A 25068-nucleotide genomic window follows, 5' to 3' on the forward strand; every position below is an offset into this window, starting at 1 on the left:
ACCGTGATCTCGTTCAGCCCTCTGTAGTCAATGCATGGACGGAGTCCGCCGTCCTTCTTACCCACAAAAAAGAAACCCGCTCCCATCGGGGAGGTGGAGTTCTGGATCAACCCGGCAGCTAAGGAGTCCCGGATGTAGGTCTCCATTGATTCGCGTTCCGTACGTGAGAGGTTGTACAGCCTGCTGGACGGATACTCAGCGCCCAGGATCAAATCGATGGCACAATCGTACGGTCGGTGCGGGGGAAGGGCGAGTGCCAGATCTTTGCTGAAGACGTCAGCAAGATCGTGGTACTCCTCCGGTACCGCCGTCAGATTGGGGGGGACTTTGACCTCCTCTTTAGCTGTCTCACCGGGTGGAACCGAGGATCCTGAACACTCCCGGTGGCAGGTTTCGGTCCACTGCGTCACAACCCCAGACAGCCAGTCAATCTGGGGATTGTGTCTTAACACCCATGGAAAACCCATAATCACTCGGGAGGTAGAAGGTGTTACATAAAACACAATCTCCTCCCTGTGATTCCCAGACACCACCAATATCACGGGCTGTGTCTGGTGTGTGATTAATGGAAGAAGGGTGCCATCTAGTGCCCGTACCTTCAAAGGTGAAGGCAGAGCCACCAGAGGGAGCCCTACTTCCTTTGCCCATCTGCTGTCCAGCAGATTCCCTTCCGACCCCGTGTCTACGAGTGCTGGGGCATGAAGGGTTAAATCCTCACTAAGGATTGTGACTGGGACTCGTGCGGATCTACGGGGTTTCCCCGCGTGAATGTTATGGCCCACCCTTAGCCCAGTTTCTAAGGACGGGCGTTGTAGTTTGACCGTGGGGCAGTTCCTCTGTATATGATCACTAGAGCCACAGAAAAAACACTCCCCGTGGGCCAGCCTCCTTTGTCTATCATTGATTTCATACTCGGCTGCACTCCGGCGCCCCTGTCTCATTGACAGTAGCACGCTCGAAGCAGTCTCGCCTCTGTTGGGATGATCAAAAACCTGTTTGAACTCCCTTACAAACCCAGCGTATGACATTAGGAGCCGTGAGTTCTGCTCCCAGAGCGCCGTAGCCCAGGCGCGTGCCTTTCCTCGAAGCAGATTAATAACATAAGCCACCCGGCTAGCGTCTGACGCGTACATGATGGGACGCTGTGCAAAGACGAGCGAACACTGCATTAGGAAGTCCACGCACGTCTCGACACAACCTCCGTACGGCTCCAGAGGGCTTATGTATGCTTCAGGGGACGGTGGGGGGGTCGTTGAACGACCAGTGGAACGTCTGTGTCTGACAAGGGACCAGCAGGAGGAGGTGCTGCAGCAGCGCTTTGATCGCGCGCCTCCACCCTGGCGGTGAGAGTCTCCATCCTCCGATTGAGGATAACGTTCTGCTCGGTTACTAAATCCAACCGAGCAGTGAAAGCGGTTAGAATTTGCTGCAGCTCACCTAACACGCCTCCTGCTGGCGCCTGTGCACCTCGCTCTTCCATTGGCTGTTCAAGCTCGGGTTGATGCCCCTTGGGATCCATGACGCTGGCCGAGAAATCCTGTTGGGAAGTGTCGTGACACGGACCCACAACAGGGGGCGTTAATGAACGGACAATGGAATAGCCAACAAGTAACAATTTAATGTTGTGAAGCGAACAACGAAGTGCAGACAATACAAATATTGCAGAATGTCGATTATACACCAGGTGACGTGTGGCAGGCTCGAAGATAGAAGACGTCTGGTGTGAGAAGAGCCGGATCCCACACAACTTCCACCACCAACGGATCTGAAGAACACCGGAGCCGCCAAGCCCTGCGCCCCAGGTGGCCACTGTCTTCAGCAGTCAGACCCGGTACTGCTGGCAGAGAACAGAAACAGTTTTTGATGAGTGTGAGTTCGCACACTCAGTAATCCCACAGTCTGTGTTCAATTAGGAGGGAGAACCTCCACCTCCGATAACACACTCGGACAGCTCCTGAGACAACCACTTATCTGGGTGGGGTGGGAGGCGAAGCCGTCGCAGTCCACACCAAACGCCAACACAGCAGACAAGGACTCCGTCACAGGAAAATGGCTGCAAAAGAGATCAGACTTTTGTTCGGTTTTAGATTCAGCAGAGAAGTTACCTGTATGGTAGCTGATTTCTCGGTGGGGAGGTGGAGTTGCAGTCCGGCTTTTATGGAGGTTGACGTAGATGAGTGACAGCTGGTGGTGATGATGTGACAGCTGTCACTCCACTGGTTCCGGCGCCCTCTCGTGCTTGAAGCCTGCACTCCAAGCAGGGCGCCATCTGGTGGTGGTGGGCCAGCAGTACCTCCTCTTCAGCGGCCCACACAACATAGTGTTTCTTAAAGCCAGAAAGTTGCCATTTGAAATGACTTTAGTTTTGTGTCATGTCTGTGATCTGCTTTTTTTCTACAAAATTAAACAACTGAATGAACATCCTCCGAGGCTGGTGATTCCATAATTTTTGCCAGGGGTTGTAGATGGAAAAGCATTATATAAATGCAATCCCTTTACCATTGTGAGCCTATGACTGTTGGGATAGGCTCCATGCATGACATTCTCAAATCAGAAAAAGCTGGGATGGTATGGAAAATGCATTTTAAAATGCTCCACAGTGATTCTTACATTTATTTTGACTTCCGTTTCACTGCAGATAGTATGAACCCAAGATATTTCATGTTTTTTTCTGTGGTCATCTTCATTTCATTTATTATACATCCATTAATTCATTTAAGACCTGCAATACGATTCAGATAAAGTTGAGAAGCTCAAACATTTACCATATTGTAATGTTGCCATTCCTTCTCACTGCACTTTAAAGAATGTATTGATGTTGAGGATACGAAGCATTTCAGGTGTTATTTTGTCACATTCTCCCTACAAACACATCTTACAGTGTGCAACACTCCAGGGTTGATGTTAAATTTTTGGCTTCAAAATTCTCCAAACTTTCTCCAATGGGGACAGGTCAGGATTGCAGGCAGGGCAGTCCGGTATCCGTACCAACTTCTTCTACAGCCATGCCTTTGGAATGTGTGCAGAATATAGTTTTCCATTGTCTTGTTGAAAAATACATAGACGTCCCTGGAAAAAATGTCATCTTCTTTGCAGCATGTGTCGCTCTAAAGTGTCAGTGTAGTTTCTGGCATTAATATTGCCATCACAGAGGTGTAAATTACCTTTGTCAAGGGCCCATATCATGAAGACCCTGGCTTTTGGACCATTAGGTGATAACAGTATGGATGTTCCTTTTTGACTTTGGTCAAGAGCACATGGTGTCCATTTCTTCCAAAACACATCTAGAATAATGATATGTCTGACTACAATATAAGTTTCCATTATGTGATGGTCCAATACAGATGCCTCTGAGTCTAGAGAAGTTGACGCTGGTTCTGGACAAGGTTAACATAAGGCTTATATTTTGTACAATAAAGTTTTAAGTGTTATTTGTGAATGTAACTCTGTATTGTAGTGTTTGACAAAGGTTTTCCAAAGTAATCCCTTGCCGATGTGGTTATATCAGCTATTGATGAATGGCAGTTCTTGATGCAGTGCCATCTGTAGGATCAGAAATCACAGGTTTGCTACTTAGGCTTGTGCCCTTGTCTTTTACACACTGAAATTTCTCCAGATTCCTTGAATCATTTCAATTAAATTAAATTTATTCATTGTCATTGTTATTACAACAACAAAAGAACGTAGTGTCTCCCAAATCTGTGTAAATAAATACATTAATAAATAAACAGTAATATGACTCTGGTAATAAAAGACACATCAAATATTATAATAGTGTGCAAGCGCTGAAAGAAGACAAGCGTGTAATCCCAATTCATAATTCTATTAATTACGCCACAGGAGGGAACTGAGATGGAGGCATCGGGGAGTTATTGAGAATTCTTATGGCTTGTGGGAAAAGTGGTTGGCCATTCTGGTTGTTCTTGTTTGGATGGATCTGAACCTTTTCCCTGGTGGTAGCAGTTGGAAGAGGAGGTGATTTGAGGGATTGGTCTCTTCAGTGTTAGTGTAGGCTGTCCCCAGATGTGGTCAAATCCCGCAATATCACGAAGGGGTTGAAGCGAGACTGCACTGCCCTATTGGAAACTTCAAATTGTCCATTAGTGTGCGTGTGGGTGTGAATGTGTTTGTCCATATGTGGCCCTGCGACAGAGCGGCATCCTGTCTAGGGTGTATCCCGCCTCAAGCCCTCCGCAACCTGATCTTGGATAAGTGGTTGACAATGAGTGTGAGAATTGAACAGAATATAATCATTTCAAGACATTAAGCACTGCAGAGGGAGAAATATTCAAACCCTTTCCAGTCTTACTTTGAACACTGGAGATCTTCTGACCATCTTTGCTCCTCAAAGACCTCAAAGTCCTTCATGGATACTGTTTTGTTCCAAATCATGATTACAGTTGCCTGGCAAGGAAATGAAGTGAAATAGTGGAGTCACATTTAAAATATAGCCAAATTATTCTTTTCTGATTTTCATAAAATTATTCTGTCCTTGGTAAATCTAACATGTGCCCTTCTACATCATTCTCTCAGTATCTGCTGCTATTTTACTCTGGGCGTTACCCATTTCAAACACTAACATTTAAATCTGATTCTAACCAGTTTATTGCAACCTGTTCTGTTTGTCGACTCTGTGATCTGACACACACTTCCCAGAACGAGTAAATCAGTATCCGTGACAAACATGATATAAAGTAAAACCCTTCTTCCTATTCCCGATTTAGTCGTAACTTCCCCATATCCATGAGAAGTGGCACAGGCCAGCAGTCACGGTTCCTTCTGTCTGCGTCAGTTAACACATGCAGCTGATAACTGCCGCACTCACAGGCCAGAGCTGCTGTCAGCAGCGTTTCTTCACTGTGCACAACTGTGACTGAGGACTTTTATAAGTGTAACTGTCTCCTTTCGCAAAACTGAATTCAATGAGGCTGTTAAAACCAGCCCAGTCTCACATTTTATTCATCCTCCTGTCACGAAATGATTCAAATTTTTGTGACGGTATTTTTTTAAGTCACTATCACTACCCCAACCCTAACCTTAACCATAGCCTAACCCTAACCCTAATCCTTCCCATAACCCTAACCATAACCACCCCCGACCCCCGCCGCTGCACTTTTAATTACGTGCACCCGTCACGGAATGAATTAGAATAAATTTGTGCTCCATGACGAAAATTTTGCACTTTTTGTGACAATATGACAAACCAATAGATTAATGTATATTTCGTGCTGCTGAATCACAACATGCCGTGAGACCGGGTTGGTTAAAAAATGTATGCAACTATACTTATGTGAATCAGCTTTGACACGCAGGCATGTGAATGTCAAAAAGCTGTGAAATGATTCAAATTAACCTGATCAAATTTTGCATTAAAAAACAGATGCATGTCCATTTGCATCCATGTCCAGCTTTTTGTCCATGTAGTCTTTAGATCATTTTATTTCGATTTTTTTGTTTGTTTTTGCTATTATTAAAAAAATACATGAATCTGTCATTTGAAGTGATGCAGACAAATCAGCCAAATTAGTTTTTTAATCATCCATTTTCTAGAAGCATTTTCACATTAATCACCTTTATTTTCTGCATCATGTGCAAGTAAACTGCAGCTGAAAGTCCACAACCGTTTGACTCCCTCTGCCTTGTGCTGGTCACGTTTTGGCATGCAAACACCTCTCAGGTGACATCTGTAGAACAGTGATGACTGTAATGAAGAGGAGGACAGTGCACGCCATTATTCGAACAATATGTTTGTTTGCACGAGTGACAGTAAGAGAAGCTTTGGAGCTGGTGATCACTTTTGATGCACAGTTTGCCGCTGACCTTTCTCGGCTTGCGGAGCCAGAATACTGACGATGTGCGACTGCTGCTGCTGCTTCTCCAATCTCATCTGCTCAGCAAAACATCACAAAACAAAAAAAAAAACCATAAACTTCCAACAGCAGTGGCGACACCAGGAAATTTTTGTTAGGGGGGCTGAGGGGGAGCTGGAGTCAAAGTTGGAGGGGCTCCACAAAATGTTGTAGAAATGAACAATATATAGTAAATTGCTTTATAAATACCAAGGTATATGTTTATTCGCCCGTGCTCCTCTAAAATGCTGTATCAATGCACCCACACATCACTTAGAATGATTGCAAGTTCAGTAAACTTGCACATAGGTATAAAGAAAGATAAGTGAACTTTTAAGAGTGGCCATAATAAATATTTAGGAAACCTAAATTTTTGGAGTATGGAGTTAAATTTGTCTCATTAATACTTGCAAATGCACAGAGGATGATTTACAAATATCCTTTGATTTGTACACGTGCTTTGTGATCCACAAACACAAATTTCTGATTTGTAACTTGTGTGTGGGTTTTTGCAAATAAATGTTTATTTGTAAAACTGAAAATTCTGTTTGCGAAGGGTGATTCAGCATTGCCCCCCCCCCCCCCGGCGCCGCTACTGTCCAAGAGTTGTGCAGATGGACAGATTGTCAGTGACAGAAATTAAGACTTTGAATGGAGGTGAAAAATTAGATCAGGTTTCGTTTTGCCACAAGATTTCAAACAAAGAACGTTGTGATCCTGTTGGTACTCGGTGGCTCTCGGTGAAACTGAGACTCCTGTAAAAAAAAACACCCCCACCCCCCAAAAAAACTGTTTCAGTTACAGGCTGTTTTACAATTCCTTGCCTGTGCTTCCCTTTCTGTCACTTCTCCATAATTCTTGGTATTTCAGTTAGACAGGCCCTCTTTCTAAAGCTTCCCCTTTTCCATAGATTCCTATATTTCATGATTTCAGACTTCTTCCTCTTCACTTGTACAAACAGGGTATCAGCGTGGGGAAATCAGGCTGCCACCATGACATGCAAACCACAGCCTGTTAGGTGCAAGATCACTCAGTTCTCTGAAGTATTTCAAAAGATGTGTGAAGGGAAAAGAAGGAGCGTCAGGTGCAAAGGACTTCTCTGTTCTGGTCACTGTGGGAAGAGACGTTTGCTAATTCAGACACAATCGTTGACATTTAACAATCGTGCAGTATTTATGCACACGATAAGAGTCTGTGTGTGTGTGTGTCCGTGTGTGTTCATGCTCTGTGATGCACACCGCTGTCATCCTTAGTTTCACACCGTTTCCTGTGTCTCTGTTTCCTGTTTATCTTTGCTGTCATTTGTTCTACTAAACTGTGATGGTGTGAGATGCTCAGTTACAAATTCTTCATCCTCTAACAGTGGACATGTTACATGCAAATTTTTATCTTGAAGAAACAATTTGACAAACACTGCACAGGCGACAGTGTAAATGAGGCAAAAATGTGAGATAATGTTTTTGTTTTACAAAACAAGAATGTGTTCTTGTCCACTAAATGCATCGTGCAGTGGCAGATCTGGGGGAAGTTTTGCACCACCCCCCACCCCTCGAGCCACTGATCAAAGGTGTGATAAAATATGAGAAAGAGATTGCATGAACAAAGGTTGATTGATGAATTACATTTAGAAGATTTACGGTGTTTAAAACAAAAAAGAGTATTAAATATAACGCAATGCTAAAACACCCTCGGCTGTATGAGCATAAAATAGGAAACAGAATGTGACCTTTTGACCTCTTAAAATACGTCAAGGTAAGCCATCTTTGAACTTCTCAAAGGTCTGTGTCCCAAGAATTTTCCCTGTGAATTTGAAGACTGGCAGTAATAGGACTGGACTTATGCTGAGGAAAGACAGACAGACGGACGGACAGGTTGACATATGGACGCAAAGTCTTCACAATACCCGATGGTCATATTTTGGCCTTGGGTAAGAATAATTACTACAGTTATAGTATTTAGCTACCCAGATTACCTTAGAATGCAGACTAAAGGCTAAACTTTTCAGTGAGAGTATTACCCCAAACCCCCGAAGTTCCAAACCCCTCCACCACCACCTCACATTAAATCCACTCCTGCTGTGGCAGCACATTAAAAAGGGGTGAAGAGGAATATTCCTAAGCATATGTGAAAGTCTAGGCATGTACGCTGTGAAATTCAGTGAGTACCAATCCATCCCCTCCATTTTCTTAACACAGTAACTTAAAAACAATAAATTCGCTTATGTTGCACATCACCACATTAAAAGGGTATTTAAAAGGCCATATAGTGTTGAAAAGCTGATTAAATTTCAGTTGACTTTGATGCACCAGATCATTCCAAGAAGCAGGTTTCCTTAGATAATATATGGACCATACACTTGTGTGCCACCTGCTGGCCATATCTGGGATTCATCCATTCCTTCATCTTCTATACCTGCTTACCCCAGCCAAGGGTCGGGTGAGGGGGTACATCCTGGACAGGAGGCCAGTCTGTCACAGGGCCGCATACAGACAAACTAGTTCCAAACTACTGGACAAACAGAAACATGTTATGATGTATGATTCAATGACTGAAGAAACAAACAAAAAAAGATTCAAATTTGGAAGTTATCATATATTATAGCTATTCTTCTTATCGTTAATTATCATTTATAAATGAGAATAAATCATTACACAAAGCATTCAAAGCAAAATCAGCTTAACCCCTTAATGCCTGAATTTATATAGCTGTATATAAAAAAATGTTTTGTGTGTGTGTTTGCCTTTAAGTAGATGGTAAATAATGTTGAGATTATTAATTACACTTTTGCACAAAAAAAATAAATAGTAATTTTGGTATTTTGGTAATAATTTATGTTATAATGTTATAATAATAATAATGGTATGTTACAAAGGCATAGTGGTCAGTTTGGTATGTTGCATATTTGAGTCAAATATTGTAGCATATATGCGACAATAGGCATTAAGGGGTTAAAGTCGATGTAAAAGCTAAAAAAGTGGCACATTCAGTGTCCACTTGACTTATATGTAGAGTTAAGGTCATCCTTGTGGATTTTGACAACTGATAATTCAGATAAATGTATTCAATGATCAAACAGCTCACCAGTAGGGGACACAGAACAACATGCTTTTTGAGAAACTATGGATAATTTTTCTTACATTCTTTTTTAAAATAGGTATTTAGTCCAAGTTTTTAATATTTGTAAGTTAACAGTCTGCTGGAATCTGCAGATTAATCTGTATTATAATAGCCAAGTGGCCTCTGTGTGTGTATGCGTGTGTACTTGCGTGTGTATGGCTTCGATCACGACGAATCCGGGGAGAGCTGACATTTGCCGTTTGGTATGCTTATGTGTTTTGGGTCAAGGATAAACGCTGCCAAGTTGATAGGGCTAATATTTTTTGGAGAAATTAGCGATATTAGCTAACAACAGTGAATAATGGATGTTGTGCTGCAATGCACCATGGGAATTTGAGGTTTTAAATGTTATTGTGGTTCATGTTAGTTTAACAGTGTTGTTGAGTCATTGATTTATTGTGTTTTGTATTTCAATTGGTTTAGTCAGTTTAATTAAGTGTCATGTTGCCGTTACCATGAGTGAGAAGTGTACTGTAATTGACGTCTTTCACCACCATCTCTGTTTGTGGGTGTGTAAAAATAAAAGCACCTGTTTGCAGCAGAAGGCAGAGAAGACAAAATGCTCTGTGTGTGTGCGTGCAACTACAGTCACGGACAAACTGGGAAGAGCTACCATTGGCTGTTTGGTATGCTTATTAACTATGGGTCAAGGATGAGTGCCGCCAAAATGGAACATTGATAGGACTAATATTTTTGTAGGAATTTTGGGGAATATTTTTGGATATTAGCTAAAACACTGAACAATGGACGTTGATAATTACATTCTGGACTCACACGCCATTCTAGCAGAGGGAGGTAAATCATTTATATATTAAAAGCATGTGTGCATGCATGTGTGATTTTTTTGTTTTTTGCTAAAATGCATGGATGACACAAGAAAGTGAAAACACTTATTTCCATTGTGGTCCATTTAAAACTGAAATGACAAAATATAAGTAATAATAAAATAATACTAATACTACTACTAATAATAATACTGATAATAATAATAATAATAATGATACTAATAGTGTTTATATGATAACAAGAACCTCAACAATTTATAAATACATTAAGACAGTAAATTAACTTTAAAAAAAAAGGTAATTAACCAGAAATAAAAGGGTTGAATTCTTTTAAAAACTGTTGAGATCTAAGGTCCTGAAAACATTCTGGACTCACACGCCATTCCAACTCATTGTAGAAACTTTGCATAATTTAGTACCACCCTTGATAAATGTCAGCTACCTATTTTATAAACACTATCCAATCTGGAGCCCGTGGATCCCCACGGGCAACACACTAGTAAAAAAAAAGTCATCCTTGAAAAACATACTCACAGCAGCCTTAACATTCCTACTTCTCTTCCTCATTCTCTCGGCTCTGTGGTTGACATGTTTATGGTTTTCTAACCAACTGCTACGCAACATAATGTCTTATGTATTTATTTATTTAGTATGAACAATTTGGGGCCCCATACATTAGTACAACATGTATTCATGCAACATTGACATATACCGATATTAAATACACATATGAACTTACCTCTGTGTTCAGTTCAAATCATTTAAACTTGTTGTGAATGATCTATGTAATATCACAGAACAATATAGTGCAGTCTGAATAATATTATTACATGTGCTATTATTATGTGTTTTTTTCCCCAAATCTTTAATACACCAAGCAAACAACCCAATGACACATACTATCAACATTTTATACTATGAGCACACCTGCTTTGTGTGGGTTGGCATTGCCGTGTAATTATGTAGCAACATTTGTTGAAAATGAAATGTAGTCAGCAAACTTAATGAGTCAAAATCATATGAGTTTCAGTGGGGGAAAACCAAACACACTCAAATTAAAAAACTATCAAGCAGGTGAGCTCAAACATTGACATGACAGAAGTGTGTGGTGGGTTTTTTTTCTTCTTCTTTTTCATGTTTAACACAACTTTGATGTTTGATTATTAATGTGTGTTTTATCTGTAATTTACTTTTTTATTATTATCTTGGCAAAACATTTTTAAAACCTCATGTATTATGGTAAAAACAATTTGCTTGAATTAGTTCCGTGGTTACTAAAAGCTCGGTTAATCTTGCACACTTTTTAATTTTTTTAACAACCGCCACTGTAGGTAATTCAGACAAATGGCACCACTTTTTTTGTACTAAATCTATTTAGACCAGGAAAAGGCAACTTTAAAACTGTGCCACAGTATTACGATAACCATGAACTATTCTAGTGCACACTATCATGAAAGAAGCATGCTCGCATTCTAAACCGTGGCCCCCTGCCCTCTTTTCCAGCCTGTAACATTAAAGTTGAGGCTCGCAGTGATGAGGAGAATGGGCTGGCCTGTGACATGAATGGCGAGGAGGAGGAGTGCGCGGAAGACTTGCGCGTGATCGATGCCTCGGGGGTCAAGGTGAACGGCTCACAACCGAGCCCTGAAGCCAAGGCCTTCTCCTCAGCCGGCGGTATTCGGCTACCCAACGGGAAGCTCAAGTGTGATATCTGTGGGATAGTTTGCATTGGCCCCAATGTGTTGATGGTACACAAGCGAAGCCACACCGGTAAGCCATCTGCAATGCTTCTTGCCCTTCTTGCACCTGTTTTCACTCTTAGCATGCCAGGATGATGTGATGTCTGCTGTGGCTCCTCCCCATGAGAAGCACTTCTGTCACTTTTAGTTTTTACTCTCTTAGATTAGCATCAGTCAGCCAGTCAGAGTCAGTGGGGCCAAAAAAATTAATGAGTAACATAGTAAGAACTACTACATAGTCAGCTTTTTAATCCAGCAATTTTGGATTCTGATAGACACAAATGAGGACCAGAGTACTTCCTATTTTGGTCCATGTTGGCATCTTTTATCATGCGCAATAACCAAAACAAATGCAGTTGTTGTTTTTACAAAGCCATAAAGGAACACCTGCAGGCTGTTCTTACACGAGTTCCGAATGCTCATACGCATCTCAAAAATTACAATCTAGCATGTTTTCATTGCAAAAAGAGTGCCGTAAACAGGGTACTGATGTAGCCTGTTATCTATAAATTGGCCAAAAATTTAATTTTACTTATTTTGGCTTCCTGGTAAACACACTTTATTGCACAACTGTGCACTAATCATGGTGTCTAATCATGGTGTCTAATCAGCATCTTGATATGGCACACCTGTGAGGTGGGATGGATTATCTCAGCAAAGGAGAAGTGCTCACTATCACAGATTTAGACTGGTTTGTGAACAATATTTGAGGGAAATGGTGATATTGTGTATGTGGAAAAAGTTTTAGATCTTTGAGTTCATCTCATACAAAATGGGAGCAAAACCAAAAGTGTTGCGTTTATATTTTTGTTGAGTGTATAATGTTCCATACACGTCAATGTGGGTGATGTAGCAAAAATAAAATTTACATCACAGGAAAGTTCTAAAAGAATGACCCCATCACTGGTTTTATAGATAACAGGCTACTTAGCTATACTATTTTTACGGCAGTTGTTTTGCTAGGACAACAAGTTGGGAATTTGTGAGTTGCACATGTGCTACTGCAACCAAGTAAAAATAGTCTGTAGATGTTCCTTTATGGTTTTGTAAAACTAGCCACTGTGTTACATCAAATAAAGAGAGACAGGTCCTATTAAGTTTTTGAAGCCTTGTTGCTAATCATAGGGTCTTGGTGGACATTGAGACCACTGTTGCTTATTTACCAGGACAGGCTTGTAATTAAATCTGGACTTTGGAGCACTTTTGGTTGAAATGACATTCTGAAGATGTGTTCCTCACTATTTGAGCATACAGTTGTGCTCAAAAGTTTACATATCTTGGCAGAAATTTTGACTTTTTTTTTGGCCATTTTTCAGAGAATATGAATGATAACACAAAAACTGTTTTTTCACTCATGGTTAGTGGTTGTGTGAAGCTATTTATTGTCAAACAACTGTGCTTACTCTTTTTAAATCATAATGACAACAGAAAGTACCAAAATGGCCCTGTTCAAAAGTTTTGCATACCCCAGTTCTTAAAACCATGTATTGCCAACTTTAACATCAGTGACAGCTTGGAGTCTTTTTGGGGCGCTTTATTTTCTATGATGGTAAAGCTGCATATTCTTGACAAAAAGCCTCCAGTTTCTGTAAATTCCTGGGCTGTCTTGCATGAAGTGCATGTTTGTGATCTCACAGAGTCGCTCAATGATACTGAGGTCAGGAGACTGAGATGGCCACTCGAGAACCTTCACTTTTTTCTGCTGTAGCCAAAGATAGGTAGATCTGGCCTTGTGTTTTGGATCGTTGTCATGTTGGCACATCCAAGTATGTCTTATGCAAACTCCTCCAGTATTTTCTGATAACATGCTTCATTCATCCTGCCATCAATTCTGACCAAGTTTCCTGTGCCTTTGTAGCTCACACATCCCCAAAACATCAGCGATCCACCTCATTGCTTCACAGTAGGAAGGGTGTGCCTTTCACCATAGGCCTTGTTGACTCCTCTCCAAATGTAACATTTGTGGTTGTGGCCAAAAAGTTCAATTTTGGTCTCATCACTTGAAATTAATTTGTTCTCTGTGCTGTTTGGTGTATTATAACCGGGATACTTTGTGGCATTTGCATAGTAATGGCTTTCTTCGGTCGACTCAACCATGCAGCCCAATTTTCTTCAAGTGCCTCTTTATTGTGCATCTTGAAACAGCCACACCACTTCCTTCAGAGAGTCCCATATTTCAACTGAAGTTATTTGTGTGTGTGTTTTTTTTTATTTATTTATTTTTTTATTTATTTTTATTGCATGCTGAACAATTTTCCTGGCAAATTTGTGTTGGTCTAACTGACTGTGGTTTGGTTCCATCAGAATCCCTCATTTTCCACTTCTTAATTAGAGCTTGAACACTGCTGATTGGCATTCTTAGTCCTTTGGATACCTTGTTATATCCCCTTTCTGTTTTATATAGTTCAGTTACCTTTTCTTTGACGATTCTTTTGCTTTCCCTATGACTCAGAAACCAGAAACATCAGTGCAGAATTTTCTCACACTGGATGAAAGATGTAAGGGTCTGTCAGGAGCCAAGAAACACTGACCTTTTATACACACACACTGATTACAAGAACACAGATCACAGGTGAGGATGGTTACCTTTTGTAGCCATTCAAACCCACTTGCATCAACTTGTGTGCATGTTATCAGGCCAAAATCACCAGAGTATATAAAGTTTTGATCAGGATCATTTAGTTAGTTTCTGTTGTCATTATGATTTAAAAAGAGTAAACAATAAATGTCTTCACACAACCACTAATCATGAGTGAAAAAAGGTTTGTGTTATCATTCATATTCTCTAAAAAAATGGCCAAAAATAAAACAAATAAAAAATTCTGCCAGGATATGTAAACTTTTGAGCACAACTGCATGTAGCATCACAGCTAGGTGTCCTTTTCAATCTTAAACTTTAGATCCGTTTCTCATGTTTTCAGACACACTTAATAAATGGAGTTGCAGTTGTAATGGCATTCTTTCTGTGGTGCGTGAAATAGACTTTTGAGAAAACGATTAGCAATCATTATTTTTCATCAAAGCGATTCTAAATTACCACATGACGAGAAACTTATCAAATCATTGTGTGAGAAAGTAGGAGAGATGAACTTTGTCCGAAAAAACATGCCCTGGGTTGAGAAACAGGATAGCAGCAGCAATGAATTGGAATCTCCACGACGTGACGATTATCTGGCTATTAAAAGTTCTTCAAATTTCAAAATTGATATTCTGTTATAATGAGCCCAAATCACTGGTGGGGAACAATTTTGAAAAAGGCACTTAACTGTCAAGCTTTAGAAACTAATCAAACTTAGAATGGAAGGAGCGCTAGAATAATGTAAATGTAAAAGAATGTACAATAAAAGATATAATGAAGTGCCTTCTATTTAAATGAAAATACACTATGGCGAGTCTTTGCTCCTGAAATGCATTTTTAATGAATTTCCTTTTTTTTTATTTAATATTTTTGCTGCTTCACTGGTGTCTCTGAGTCGGTGGGGGAGCTGTGGGGGGAAAAAAAGGCACATTAAAACATTCGCTCAGAATGCCACAACACTCGGAGAGGCTGGATATTGGTTTATTCCAGAAGCGCTGATCAGGAAGACTGGCTCTCAACACAAAGTGTTTCCTTCGCTTTATTCAAATGAGGCTGAATTTGCATTGTGATGTGCCGCTCTTATTTTAGAGATGAAGAAGAGGAAAAAATGAGATTTTCAGATCAAATTGACCCAGGCAATGGTGCATTACGGAGCTGGCAGGCTGAGTCTGAAAGCTCTTGTTCGATCAGAGCGCCAGAAGTCGGTGGGGCAGGGGGAGAGCACAGAGAGATGGAGTGTCACTCTGCTGTGAAACCCGCCCAGGCTGCTGAAGCGCTCTCTGGCCCCCGAGACGCTCCATCATCTGGCGGTGTTTTGGAACTCAGGATGCTTGTAGTGCAGTGACCCCACATCCCACAGCAGCAGACGCTCAGACGCTTCATCCAAAGTTAAGACTTTAGCTGTAGTCAGTGTAGCCATCAAACAGGGAAGTAGTGCCAAAGAGGAACCTCAAACATGAACACACAAAATAAACCAATGCCAGTAAACACATTTTGTTGCTTTTCTCTGTGCAGGACCTTCACCCTTATGTGAGTGTGCGTCTCTTGTGTTCTTCTCCTCAGGAGAGCGGCCCTTCCAGTGCAGCCAGTGCGGCGCTTCTTTCACACAGAAGGGCAACCTGCTGCGTCACATCAAACTCCACTCAGGAGAGAAACCCTTCAAGTGTCACCTGTGCAGCTACGCCTGTCGCAGGAGGGACGCCCTCACCGGACATCTGCGCACCCACTCAGGTGCATGACACTACAAAACCTCAACACATAGTCGTTTTTGAAATGCTGGTGGAGATCTGTACAAAAGAATGGACATGCTGTGCAGTTCATGCTGTGACAGCTTACAAGGGGAAGTAGACCGGGAATTGATAAGGTGTTTTTGTTTTGTAAAGGCTTTGCAGAACTATGTGTTGATGCAATATTTGTGTGTAAAAAAAATACTCTCACTTGGATATACTATCAATTATTAAGATTAGATTAGATCTGCTAGAACTTTATTAATCCCTTGGGAAGAGTCCCTCAGGGAAATTGAGGTTCCAGCAGCATAGTATAGCAGCACACAGGGTAAGAAGCACACAGAGCATCAAAAGTGAAAGTAAAAAAAAACAAGTTGCAAATATAAAAAATAAAATATAAATACACAAATGTAAATACTAGACATACTGATCGCTACTGGTTTACTGGCTACTACTGTTCCTCTCATTCCCGTCCTCTGTCTTCCTGTTACTCCTCCTAACATTATATATAAATTAGCATTATATATAGAAAAGGTCTCAGGTCTGGGAGCATGCTCCAATGTTGCACATTGCCCACCTACACAACTCCTCATGTTAGCATCCCTATAACTGCTTGTTTGGCACAACGGCATCCCAGCAGCACCCAAGGATCCTCTAAAGAGACCAAGTACCAAAGGCACTGGTTTGCATCCAAGTCCCCCAACCATGCAGAAAGACAGGAAACACAAGGACCCAAAAGAGTTGGACCTTCATTCTGCTGCATTCCTAGCAACATCACCAAATAGCACTGTCCCAAATCTGCATGACACCATAACCTCTTCCTAAGTGTATTTCGTGCTGAAAGATGGAGAACACAGCGATATGGATGCTGCTGCCAAGATACGTCAATGTCCTTACAAGATCTACACTTTTATCAGGAAGACCAGGAAGTTTTTAAAAGCCTAGATCTTAGACTTGATTCAGGGCAGTGGCAAACCCAGACACTTTCATTCCTGACTTTGTTCCTCAGGTTCCACAGAATCACAGATTCTACTAAAAAAACATCTCTTTATCTACTCTCAGGGCCATCCAACTGTTCCAAAGTGTGTTCCAATTTGTATAAATAAATAAATATATATATATATATATATATATATATATATATATATATATATATATATATATATATATATATATATATATATATACACACACACTATATGAAATACATCAGGTATACAACAAACTGTTGAAGAACATTTAAATCCCAATGAAAGTTGATTAGAGTTTAATAGCTGCAACATATAGATTTGATATGAACATATGCTGTGACAGAATGACACCTTATTGCCGACTGATGCCAAAAGGCTTTAAAAAAAATCATTGTTTGCTGCTTCCTAAAAGGAACACATAAACCAGCCATGAAACAACAAATGATTCTAACAGTGAATTTTGTTCACCTCTGTAAAAAAACAAAAACATCCCAAGGTGTTTCAAGATACACTGATTTTAGTTTTCTTCACTACGTCAGATTTTACATACGTACAGATGAATGTCTCTTTAAAAAGCATGTAGGATTCCAGAAATCAATGGAATTACTTGTTAAAGCTTCTGAAGGACTAACTGGCATAATTCAGGGTGAATTGGGGAATCTTTGGTTGTATTTAAGGCTCTAGCTTTAGAATCAGAAAAAGAAAAAAGTACAAAACAATTCATCTAAGATTCCAGAAACAAAATTTTGGCTCTTCACTTGTTAGGTTTTTCCTTTATAGCCATCCTGAAAAGATTCATGATATCACGAGTAACTGTACAATTTATTATACAAAAAATATAAGAAGCTTGGGAAAATATCGACTTTAGCAAAGAGGCCCAAACTAACACCCAGGAATTAACAAACTGTTGCTTGAAAGGTTCAACTGAATCTCAGATCACATCTAAGGAAATGATGGAGTTGGAGGTATCAGATAGAAAAGTGACATCATCCACCTTTAAGATCACCCCATCACCACTGATATAGTTCACATTTCTGGTGTTTTACTCTGGTTCCTGAGTTTTGCTGTTTCAAATGACATCTAATGCGTATTTTAGTCTAGTGCTGTCTGGTGTTCCTCCTCTGTCTTATTTCATCCCTCATGTTCCTTTAGTGTTTCTCTCTTCCATGTTATGAACTCCTTCCACTCTAAAGATTCTACTCTGTGTTAGCTATATCTCTTGCTTTTAATTGTGATGCCTCCTCTCTGTCTCTACTGTCATGTGTGTCCTTTCTGCTGTTTGACTCTGAACTCTGGGTTATTCTGTTTCTAGTATTTTCTCCCATGTATATGATTCTATGTGGTTTCATTGAACGCTAGTAATTCTCCTCTGTGTTATTTTATTACCCTTGTGATCTCTCGTGATTCTCTTCTAGTTGTTACTCGTGCTTTTACCCCCTGACATCGCTATGTCTTCTCCATGTAGCTTTATTTGTGTTCACTGGTCTCTGGGATTACGACTTCTCACCTTCTGTGGTCTCCCTTTGGTCTCTGGCTCCCTCTGGTGTGCTCTTGTTGCACTATCCTCTGTTTGGCTTTCCTCTCAGAAGTTTTGGATTGTTTACTCATGAAGCACCAGCTCTTGATTAGTCATCTTCCCCTCAGTTTATTAGTGCTTCCCTGTGTCCTTTCTAGTTGCTGGATTGCCAGTTGTTTTTCTCTCGTGTGCCATTGTGCATTGTATTCTCTGAATTTCAACTCTAGTCGCCGACCTACGCTTCCTCTTTGTGTTTTCTGAGCCAGTCTGTTACATTTGGACTGTTTACTAGGTGTGAATGATCTCAGTATCTGACCATCTGCTAGTTCTACAATTAATTAATTCTACAATCTGCTGGCTCCCTCAAGTGCTGTACTTCTGATCACAGATGTATAATGCTGGACTGCCCTAGGTGTTACAAAAAAAGAACCTTTGGGCTTAACAACCTGTTTGATTTCTGCATAGGGGTCACAAACCATTACCACCATGTCCTGAAATACTGATGACCAACAAGGAAGCAATGACTAGAAAGATACCATCAAAATTATGTCAATTTTGTATCAGTGGCTTCTGTCTAAAGGTCCTCCTGCTGGACTTGTAACTAAAGTCAAAGTATGTAGACACGAAAAAGGCCACTTTTCCCATCATTTCAATTAGGCTTCATATGAAATGCCCACAGATTACTGTGAACCACTCATTTCACCGATGTTGCATTGTTTGTTGCAGTTGGAAAACCCCACAAATGTGCTTATTGTGGGCGAAGCTACAAACAGCGTAGCTCTCTAGAAGAACACAAGGAGCGGTGCCATAACTACCTCCAGTGCATGGGTCTACAGAACACCATCTACACAGGTTGGTGCCACAAAACACATAGAAAGCATGTGAGGGCCGTGCACAGTGCCCACAGTGGGCAGGTCAGGATGAAGTCATGGCAGTGATATTTGAGTAGTTTTGGACAAAGACTCACTTTTATTTCTGTGATTTTACAAACTAAATGCAGCAGCCTTCTCACCTTTAAATGTGGCGTAAGGATTTTTGATTTGCTTGCATTTTATACAGCCATTAATTACATTAACCTCATATAAAGAAATGAATAAATATTTAAAGGGGTCATATTGTGCAAAATAAGTTTTTATATTACACTTTTGCACTTTGGAAGGACAGGTATGTTGGACATAGATTTCTTTTTTTTTTTCCTTTTTTTTTTTTTTGTAATTTCACTTGTCATATGATCTCACTGGTTTACACACATGCAGACTTCAGGATGTTGACACATGCAATGTATGCCCTTATCTGGATTTTCAAGTAGCTGCTGAATCTGGCGTGGCAATTCAACTCAATTTATTTATATAGCGACAAATTATATAAGTCACCTCAAGGTGCATCACAAGAGTGAAGTCTAATCTTAAACACCCACCCACCCTCCAAGCGAACACGTAGGCAACTGTGGTAAGTAAAAACTCCCTCTGGCATTTTTTGAGGAAGAAACTTCATGCAGACCAGACTCAGTGGGGTGACCAATTGTTTTGGCCATTCTAACAAAACAAAAACCAGTTAAACAAAATACAACAAAGAATTGTCAAACATGCAATAAAATAAATAAATAAATAATATACAACAAAAATTGTCAAACATTTACATCCTTTCACTAAGGTACTTATAGCATGTCTCCATATACATTTCAGCACGCTTTAACTTTTTCCTGTCCTCCTTTTTTAATATTATTATATTTCTGATATAAATTGGAGGAGTGGGGTACAATTAGTTATACCTACAGCTAATGTTAGCTTATCTAGCTGGCTGTAGCACCGTTTATCGTAGCTAATAATATAGTCGGTTCTTTTCTGTTTGGAAACCTATGTTAATATACACTTTTGCCTACATTTGTTGTTATATGTATTTGTTAATACCGTTATTGTAGGGTTCAACTAGGCTATTATACTTTATACGCTAGTTACCGGTTTTGTTTATCTTGTTAGCTAGCTAGGTACGGTTAGCTTTTTAATGACTAATTTAACGGTAGCTCTTCTAAATATAGTTAACTTTTCATTATTTACAATTTTATTTTACATGGTGCAGATCTTTAATCTTCTTCTTCTTTGTCATTCGGCTGTTCCCGTTAGGGGTCGCCACAGCAGATCAATCGTTTCCATCTCAACCTGTCCTCTGTATCTTCCTCTGTCACACCAACCACCTGCATGTCCTCTCTCAGCACATCCATGAACCTCCTCTTTGGTCTCCCTCTTCTCCTCCTGCCTGGTGGCTCCATCCTCAGCATCCTTCTCCCTATATACCCTGGGTCCCTCCTCTGCACATGTCCAAACCATCTCAATCTCGCCTCTCTGACTTTGTCTCCAAACCGACCCACCTGAGCTGTCCCTCCTCCTCCTAATCTTGTCCATTCTTGTCACTCCCAAAGAGAATCTCAACATCTTCAGCTCTGCCACCTCCAGCTCTGCCTCCTGTCTTTTTGTTAGTGCCACTGTCTCTAAACCATACAACATAGCTGGTCTCACTACCGTTTTGTAAACTTTCCCCTTCACTCTTGCTGATATTCTTCGGTCACAAATCACTCCTGCCACCTTTCTCCACCCACTCCACCCTGCCTGCACTCTCTTCTTCACCTCTCTACCACACTCTCCATTACTTTGAACAGTTGACCCCAAATATTTAAACTCATCTACTTTCACCACTTCTACTCCTTGTAACTGCACTATTCCACTGGGCTCCCTCTCATTCACACACATGTACTCAGTCTTGCTTCTACTGACTTTCATTCCCCTTCTCTCCAAAGCATATCTCCACTTCTCCAGACTAGACTCAACTTGCTCTCTACTCTCACTACAGATCACAATGTCATCTGCAAACATCATAGTCCATGGGGACTCCTGTCTGATCTCATCTGTCAACCTGTCCATCACCACTGCAAACAAGAAAGGACTCAGAGCTGATCCTTGGTGTAATCCCACCTCCACCTTGAATGAGTCTGTCATTCCGACTGCGCATCTCACCGCTGTCACACTATTCTTGTACATGTCCTGCACTACCCTAACATACTTCTCTGCCACTCCAGACTTCCTCATACAATGCCACAACTCTTCTCTTGGCACCCTATCATAAGCTTTTTCTAAGTCCACAAACACACAATGTAACTCTTTCTGTCCTTCTCTGTACTTTTCCAACAGTATTCTCAGAGCAAACATTGCATCTGTAGTGCTCATTCTCGGCATGAAACCATATTGCTGCTCACAGATCTTCACCTGTTTTCTAAGCCTAGCTTCTACTACTCTTTCCCATAACTTCATGCTGTGGCTGATCAGCTTTATGCCTCTGTAGTTACTGCAACTCTGCACATCACCCTTGTTCTTGAAAATAGGAACCAGCACACTTCGTCTCCACTCCTCAGGCATCCTCTCACTTTCCAAGATTTTATTAAACAATCTGGTTAGAAACTCTACTGCCATCTCTCCTAGACATTTCCATGCCTCCATTGGAATGTCATCTGGACCAACTGCCTTTCCACTCTTCATCCTCTTCATAGCAGCCCTCACTTCTTCCTTGCTAATCTCTTTTACTTCCTGATTTACTCTCACCACATCATCCAGCCTTTTCTCTCGCTCATTTTCTTTATTCATCAACTCTTCAAAATATTCCCTCCACCTTCTCAGCACACACTCCTCACTTGTCAGCACATTACCATGTGCATCTTTTACCACCCTAACCTGCTGCACATCCTTTCCAGCTCTGTCCCTTTGTCTGGCCAATCGGTACAAGTCCTTTTCTCCTTCCTTACTATTCAACTTCTTGTACAGCTCACAATATGCCTTTTCCTTTGCTTTTGCCACTTCTCTTCTGGCCTTACGCCGCATCTCCTTGTACTCCTGTCTACTTTCTTCATCTCTCTGACTATCCCAAAACTTTTTTGCCAACCTCTTTCTCCTTATGCTTTCCTGGACCTCTTCATTCCACCACCAAGTCTCCTTGTCTTCCTTCCACTGTCCAGATGTCATATCCAGTACTGTCCTAGCTGTCTCCCTCACCACATCTGCAGTACTTTTCCAGTTGTTCAAAATTGCTTCCCCTCCAACTAGTGCTTCTCTCACCTACTCGCTAAATTTCACACAACAGTCTTCCTCCTTCAGCTTCCACCATCTGATCCTTTGTTGAGCTCTCACTCTCTTCTTCTTTTACCTCTAAAGTCATCCTACAAACAACCATCCTATGCTGTCTAGTGACACTCTCTCCTGCTACCACCTTACAGTCTGTGATTTATTTTAGCTTGCATCTCCTATAAAGAATGTAGTCCACCTGTGTGCACCTTCCTCCACTCTTATATGTTACCCTGTGCTCCTCCCTTTTCTTAAAGTAGGTATTCACCACAGCCATTTCCATCCTTTTTGCAAAATCAACTACCATCTGTCCTTCCCCATTCCTATCCTTGATACCATATCTACCCATTACTTCCTCATCACCTCTGTTCCCTTCACCAACATGCCCATTGAAGTCTGCTCCTATCACCACTCTTTCATGCTTGGGCACACTCTCCACCACCTCATCTAACACACTCCAGAAATCTTCTTTCTCCTTCATCTCACAACCTACCTGTGGGGCATATGCACTGATGATATTCATCATCACCCCTTCAATTTCCAACTTCACACTCATCACCCTGTCAGACACTCACTTAACCTCCAACACACTTTTAACATACTCTTCCTTTAAAATGACCCCAACACCATTTCTCTTCCTGTCCTCACCATGGTACAACAACTTGTACCCACTGCCAATGCTCCTGCTCTTACTTCCCTTCCACTTGATCTCTTGCACACACAATATGTCTACCTTTCTCCTCTCCATCATATCAGCCAGCTCTCTCCCTTTACCAGTCATACTACCAACATTCAAAGTCCCCACTCTCATTTCCACCCTTCTAGTTTTCTTCTTCTCCCGCTGTTCGTGGCAACATTTTCCTCCTCTTCTTCGTTGTCTTCGCCCAGCAGTAGCCCAATTTCCACTGGCACCCTGTTGGGTAATAGCACCGGTGGCGGACGTTGTTAACCCGGGCCGCGACCGATCCTGTATGGGAATTCGATTCTGAGTCTGCATAGTTGGGTTGGCTTGTTTTACGCCAGATGCCCTTCCTGACGCAACCCTCCTCATTTTATCCGGGCTTGGGACCGGCACTCAGAATGTACTGGGTGCACACCCCATGTGGCTGATGGGTTCTTTAATAGATATCAACATATAGTACCTAGTTTGAGATTTCCATTTGATAGCATATAAATTATGTATTTTATCTTCCTACAGTATGCTAGCAGGGTTTACTTTATATAGATACCAATGCATATTACATCATAACTTCTGTTTCTATAATAAATACCATAAGCTAGCTATAATTTAATTTTACTACTAGTCTACAAACTAAGTATATGTATACTACAATGTTCTCCTATATTAATATTTAGGTTTTAGAAGCTAACGCCTATAATATTATATATAAACCATTTTTCTTATATATTGTTTATTACCCTTATTATTTTAATATCATTTATATACATGATGTCTATTTTCTTATGATATGTCTTAAATTATTATGATATGTTCATTTTCTTGAGCCGCTTGGGTGGGTAGGGAGAGATTCCATGGGATAAAAAAGCTTTTCAACCAACCATCCCCGGTTCTCAAGACCAGGCACCTAAGTGGCTCTACTCTACTCTACTCTTCTATTCTACTCTTCCTTTTTTAGATATTTAGATATACCTTAGTATACACTAGTATAGTTCTACCTTAGAACTGGAATATATTATAGAAGACATACCTTACTGAATTTTCATGCAAAACAGAGATGATGGAACTACATGTCCACATAATAAAAAGTCCAGTACCTATGTGGTAATCTTGGCTACAAACAGTAATATGTTTTTTTGACACCCGGTGACCTTTATTAGCTTACTGAAAAAAGTATATAATATGACCCCTTTAACAGCCATGTGCAGGATGCTGCTGAAATTGTGCTTTGAAAAACAAAACGACTTCATCTTTGAGCATGAACGCATGTTATATTTATAAACCGAGTGCTTCACGTGTGTCAGAACAGGCCACTGTATGGTCTTACTGGTGCTATGTTAGCTCAGATTATCACTTAACCAGGACACATTCAAACTACTTTGACTCTGAAACCTACTTTTCTGTCTGTCTTCCAGTAGTAAAGGAAGAAAGCAACCACAATGAGCAGAGGGAAGACTTAAGCCAGACGGGATCTGACAGAGCCTTGGTGCTAGACAGACTAGCTAATAATGTAGCTAAACGTAAGAGCACTATGCCACAGAAGTTTGTGGGTAAGGGCTGATATCTGCTTCCTTTGTATAACAACACTTTTGATGAACAAATAAATGTGTTTCATGTCAGGTAGTGGTGCTTTTTTTCTTTATTTTTGCCACCCTGGCTCTGCAGTCTGGTGTAGAACTAGTAGCTTATTTGTGTCATTGTTATTTAAACAGGGGAGGTGATGGTCTAATGATTAGGCTGTTGGGCTTGAAACTTTGGTTCAAATCCCAGCCTGACCAGAAAATCACTAAGGGCCCTTGGGCAAGGTGCTTAATCCCCTAGTTGCTCCCGGTGTGTAGTGAGTGCCTGGTATGGCAGCACCCTGACATCAGGGTGAATGTGAGGCATTATTGTTAAGCGCTTTGAGCATCTGATACAGATGGAAAAGCACTATATAAATGCAGTCTATTTACCATTTAAACCTTTTCATGACTACTGGCAAAAAAACTTACATTGAAT

The 25068-nt window shown here is 40.8% G+C and overlaps 1 protein-coding gene across 11 annotated transcripts in view; it reads left to right on the plus strand.

Moving 5' to 3' along the window:
• The window catches only part of ikzf1 (IKAROS family zinc finger 1 (Ikaros)), a 45601-nt gene that overhangs the window by 17834 nt on the left and 2699 nt on the right, over positions 1-25068 (plus strand). For 2 of the 11 annotated variants that reach the window (XM_034184764.1, XM_034184773.1), the window contains exons 4-7: positions 11255-11521; positions 15632-15799; positions 19009-19134; positions 24486-24590. In XM_034184764.1, coding sequence (XP_034040655.1) covers positions 11255-11521; positions 15632-15799; positions 19009-19134; positions 24486-24590 — 666 coding nt within the window. Of the gene's footprint in view, positions 1-11254; positions 11522-15631; positions 15800-19008; positions 19135-24485; positions 24621-25068 lie in introns of all 11 variants that reach the window. The other 9 variants (XM_034184763.1, XM_034184766.1, XM_034184767.1 and 6 more) reach the window with 6 other exon arrangements.

The sequence above is a fragment of the Thalassophryne amazonica genome, chromosome 13 (genome assembly GCF_902500255.1).
Source record: "Thalassophryne amazonica chromosome 13, fThaAma1.1, whole genome shotgun sequence".
Taxonomy (NCBI): Eukaryota; Metazoa; Chordata; class Actinopteri; order Batrachoidiformes; family Batrachoididae; genus Thalassophryne; species Thalassophryne amazonica.